At 37.4% G+C, this 5,529-nt stretch overlaps 1 protein-coding gene across 1 annotated transcript in view; it reads left to right on the forward strand.

Moving 5' to 3' along the window:
• The window catches only part of NEK10 (NIMA-related kinase 10), a 417,902-nt gene that overhangs the window by 136,775 nt on the left and 275,598 nt on the right, over positions 1-5,529 (forward strand). The window contains 1 exon segment of the mRNA XM_006851613.1: positions 3,947-4,022. Within this exon segment, the coding sequence (XP_006851675.1) occupies positions 3,947-4,022 (76 nt within the window).

Here is a 5,529-nt window from a genome sequence, read left to right on the forward strand (position 1 = left end):
TGGACTTGTGTGATTCTTACTGTTCTGGAATGCCAATAATTCTTAAGTTATTCCTCTTCATGTTGTCCAACATGAATCTTAGGCCTTCTTCAGATTTTTTAAATCATTTTTTGTGCTTGCTTTTCTATGTTAGTAGTGTTGAGAGATTTATCTTATAGCTGACTACTTCTGGTGTCTTTCTCATCAGTTGTACTTCTTTGCCCTTTCAGTGTATTGTCCATTTCTGATATTCTATTATTAATTGTTTGGACCTCTTTCTGTAGGTTTTGAATTGTGTCCAATGCTGTATCTATCTTATTTGATTGTTCCTATAGTGCTTTCTTGACTTCTTCCTTATTTTTCTGAACTCCATTGTAAAATGTTTTGATTTGAATTTAAGAATCATTTTTCTGAATTCCTTCTCAGGCATTTCCAAAGCCTGCCAATCTTCCAGTATGGAGTGTAGGTCTACTTCCAGCTCATTTGCCTCAGTCACTTTATCTCATTATTGAACAAGTGCTGTTATGGGCATCTGTTTCTGTTTTGGGGGTATATTAGGAGTTATCTGAGGCCTTAATACTTAGATGGGTTTGTATTTTGGTATTCTTTATGCTTTCTGATTGCCTCCAGGTAGATGTGATCAGGAGATGAGCTTCCCTTTTTACTCTTCTTCCTGAGAAATTGTAAGATGCCACTGTTGGTTGTTGTGACGTAGCTCAGGATATAACTTTTGGGCTATTTCCTTGTTAGTCTGCCTGTCCCACTCTGCAATCCCTGTTCAGTCTTTTTTCCTTGTGATAAACCGTTCATGGCCAAGTGTAGCCGTTTTGCACTGCCATTTTGTTTTAACTGGAAACTGTCATTTTAAATTTTAAGGAGATCTGTGTGGGTACATAGTAGAACCCTCTGGGGGTGGGGGTGGGGTGTCCACTCACTCAGGCACCCCCTCTAGTCACCAGAATGGAGGTGTGTAGACAGCAAGAGACCAATGAACAGGTTAAAAAAAAAGTGTTCACACCTTTATTTCTGTGGTTCTCTGGCGTCCTTGGGTGCTCTGATCCTTCCCCCATTCAGTTTCTCCCATGATGCCCGCTCCGGGATCAGCTGAGCACCTTGGATTAGAAAGCATTGGATTTCTTGCATCTGCTACAAATTCCACTGGCTGTTAGCCTTCCAACTTTCTAAATATTCCTTTACATGTGGTTCAGAGTTCTGACGCCATCCCCTGAGCCTGGTTGGTCTGGTATTCTGTATTGTTGCTGATGGAGCTCCTTTCTGCATGTCTACCCAATCCACCATCTTGTTTGTTCTCACTTTTCTTGATTTTTATTAAAAATTTTGTGTTATTTTTAGGGATATTGTTCTATAGTTTGTTGTTCTTTTATTGTCTTTGGCTTTGGTATCTTATATTTTATCTGATAAAATGAGTTGGGACTGGTCCTTTCCTTTTCTATATTCTGGTAGAGTATATGAAGAATTAGTAATATTTATTTTTAAGTGTTTGGGTGAATTTGCTAGTAAAACCATGTAGGCTTTTTTTTTTTTTTGATTGACTGGGTTACAATGAAGATTTGGCTTTAGAATCAAGCAACCCCAGGCTGACTTCTGACTCTTAATATCCATCAGGGAAACCTCATGCAATTTGGTACCTAGTTTCCTCATATTTAAAATGAGTAACTATAATGATTAAATAGCAATATCCATTAATCATTTAATACTATCCCATTAGTTAGTATTTGTGTATGTATTAATTTTTTAATATATTTAAAATTTACAGTTATTTGAGGTAAATATAGTTCTAAACCTTAGTTTAAATATAAGTAATTTACAAATTACAGCAAAGTGAAATAAGTTATTTAAACCAGAGTTTTCCAAGTAACATGTGATGGAGTCAGGATTTACATAGAATCTGTCTACTTCCATAGCCCTCACATTTAAGCAGTAAGGTATACCAACTATAGAGAGTCCTGGTGTGGTACTGTAGAGTAATGCACCAGACTGCAAAGCCATTTGAACTGCAAGGTTGGTGGTTCAAGCTCACTAGCTGCTTCTCGGAAACCCTACATTGGGTTGCTAGGTGTTGGAATCAACTCGACGACACTTAACAATAACACACAAACTATGATAACATCTTTTAGGGTCACTGTGAGCATTAAGGTGTCCTGGCATGGTGCTAAGGGTCATTGTGTTGGACAATAGTGCAGTGGTTAAGCACGTGGCTTTTAACCAAAAGGTTGGCAGTTTGAACCCACCAGTTGCTCTGTGGGAGAAAGATGTGGTAATCTGCTTCTGTAAAGATTTACCACCTTAGAGCAGTTTTGCTCTGTCCTATAATTTCACTATGAGTCAGAATCAACTCAATGGAAGCAAGTTTTAGGAACATTAATGAAGGAGTACATGTGAGCAGATAATTTTGTGTTAGTGCAAGGTTGTGGTTTAATAACTAGGTATGGTTATTAATAATGTGAATTAATATTGTTTTGAAGCCAAACTACTTTGGTCTATTTTCAGTCTGAATAGCATGGTGGTAAAAATAATAAAATACTTTATTAAAGTTCATTTGCAATGAAATTACTTCTATAAGCATTTTGTACACTTTTACAAAGTGATATATCTGTGAATATAAAACCCATTAAGAATAACAACTTTAATTCTAGCCCTGGTTCAGCATTGTCTCTTTGTATGATCCTGGTAGCTAAATATCTTGAAATGATGGTAAATCTGTGCCATGAGTTTATGAAGAATACCTGTTTTTACTATTTGACATAAGTTATTGAATTATTTTAAAAAGGAGAAGTATCTGAAGATGCATTGAAAAGCACAACTAGTACTAATATTAATTGTAAATATTTGGTATATGATAAGCACTGTATCACAAACCACAAAGCCCATCAGACTATCTGAGGGAGAAAGATGAGGCTTTTTGTTCCCATGCAAGATTTTAAAAAAGCCTCAGAAACCCAATACAAGGCTGCTATGAGTGGGAACCGACTAGAAGGCACTTAATAGCTAGATAAAAATCATGATCTTTTGCTCATAGTTAAACATTTAGAGATGATTCTGAACATCATATTTACATTTCTTCTAACTCAGTACAAAGATATGCCATTTAATTTCAGGTGTTTGGACTGTCCTCTTAGTTATTCAAGGAGCTCTTGTAGTGTAGTGGTTATGAATCGGGCTGTAAACCTTAAGGTTAGCAGTTCAAAACTTCCAGCTGTTCCATGGGAGAAAGATAAGGCTTTCTGCTCCTGTAAAGATTTACAGCCTCAGAAACCCTGTACAGGGTTGTTATGAGTCAGAACCAACTCCATGGCACATAACTACCACCATTAGTTTTTTAGATCCTGGTGTGGCACTGAAGGATCAGCACTGGACTGCAAACCACAAGGTCATTGGTTCAAAACCAGCTACTTATTAGAAACTCTATACAGGATCACTATGATTTGGAACCGACTCCGCAGCACTTAATGGCAACAATTGATTATTCAGGCTACCTTATATATTTATTTTTTTTACGTTACAAGGTGATCACTGCTATATACCAAACTGTAATAGTCATTTGTTTGAAAATCATAAAGGTTGATCTGAATAGTTGAATCAAAACTTCAGTAAGTACAGTGCCCTCTGCTTTAGTCAGCAAGATTTGCCGTTAATTAAGGCTCAGGATGGTGAGAATATTGTCACATGGGATATTTTGTTGTTGTTGTTATGTGCCGTCTAGTCAATTATGATCCATAGCAATCCTGTATAGGGTTTCCAAGGAGCAGCTGGTGAGCTTGAACTGCTGACCTTGCAATTCAAACAAACTTTGCAGTCTGGCGCATTAACCCACAGCACCACACAGAGACAAAAGGAAAAGCTTTCTGTTAAGATTTGCAATTATTGTGTAATATGTCGATAGTTAAGGAACAACGTGAATTCTAGGAATATATAATAACATATTGCTTTGTCTTGTGATTTGTAGCTGATTTTGGCCTGGCAAAGCAAAAACAAGAAAACAGTAAACTCACGTCTGTTGTTGGAACTATCCTGTATTCCTGGTAAGGACAATTATTTCATGACTCTTAAACATCATACTTAACTGGTCTGGATTTAGTGTCAACATTTTTTGGGGGGGGGGTGCTTACAATGAAAAGAGAGAAGCTTATTTAATAAGTTTTTGACAACTACACAGGTAACATGTATAAAGAATTGTGGAATATTGTTTTTTTAGAAATGTCTTCATGGGGAGTTAAAAAAAGTAACATATAAATTGAAATGAACCTTGGTAAGTATTGTTGTTGTTAGGTGTCATCAAGTTGGTACCAAGTCATAGTGACCCTATGTACAATGGAACAAATCACTACCCGGTCCTGGGCCATCCTCACAATTATTGACACGCTTGAGCCCATTGATGCTGCCACTTTGCCATCCCATCTCACTGGGGGTCTTCCTCTCCTTTCCTGACCCTCCACCTTACCAAACATGATATCCTTCTCCAGTGACTGGTCCCTCCTGACAATATGTCCAAAGTATGAGAGATGACGTTTGGCCATTCTGGCCTCCAAGGAGTACTCTTGCTACACTTCTTCCAACACAGATTTGTTTGTTCTTTTGGCAGCCCATGGCAATTTCAATATTCTCCTCCAACACCATAACTCAAAGCATCAATTCTTCTATGGTCTTCCTAATTCACTGTCCAGCTTTTGCATGAATATGAGGTTATTGAAAATACCATGGCTTGGAGCAGGTGCACCTTAGTCCTCAAGCTGACATCTTTGTTCGTCAACATTTTAAAAAGGTCTTGTGCAGCAGATATGCCTAATGCAATACATCATTTGATTTCTTGACTGCTGCTTCCATGAGTGTTGATAGTTGATCCAAGAAGAATGAACTCCTTGACAACTTTGATCTTTTCTCCGTTGGTAAGAATGTTGTTTATTGGTCCAGTGGTGAGGATTTTGTTTTCTTGACATTGAGATGTAATCCATACTGAAGGCTGTGGTCTTTGATCTTCATCAGTAAATATTTTAAGACCTCTTCACTTTTAACAAGCAAGGTTGTATCGTTTGCATATTGCAGGTTGTTAGTGAATCTTCCTCCAATCCTGATGCCATGTTTTTCTTCATGTAACCCAGCTTCTTGGATTATTTGCTCAGCATACAAGTTGAATTTTATTCCATCAATTCCTGGAGACTTGTTCTTTGCCAGTTCCTTCAATTCAACCTTGGACTTCTTCCTTCAGTATCATTGGCTTTACATCATATGCTACCTCTTGAAACAGTTGAACATCAACCATTTCCTTTTGGTACAGTGGCTCTGTGTATTCCTTCCATCTTCTTTGGATGCTTTCTGCATCATTCAATAATTTGCCCAGAGAATCCTTCAATAATGAAAGTTAAGGCTTGAATGAAAATTTCAATGGTCAGCTTGAGAAGACAACATCAAATATTACAACAAAATGTGCAAAGATCTGGAGTCAGAAAACCAAAAGGGAAGAACATGTGCAGCATTTCTCAAACTGGGGGAACTGAAGAAAAAATTCAAGCCTTGACTTTCATTATTGAA

Source organism: Chrysochloris asiatica, unplaced genomic scaffold (assembly GCF_000296735.1).
Source record: "Chrysochloris asiatica unplaced genomic scaffold, ChrAsi1.0 scaffold00030, whole genome shotgun sequence".
Classification (NCBI taxonomy): Eukaryota; Metazoa; Chordata; class Mammalia; order Afrosoricida; family Chrysochloridae; genus Chrysochloris; species Chrysochloris asiatica.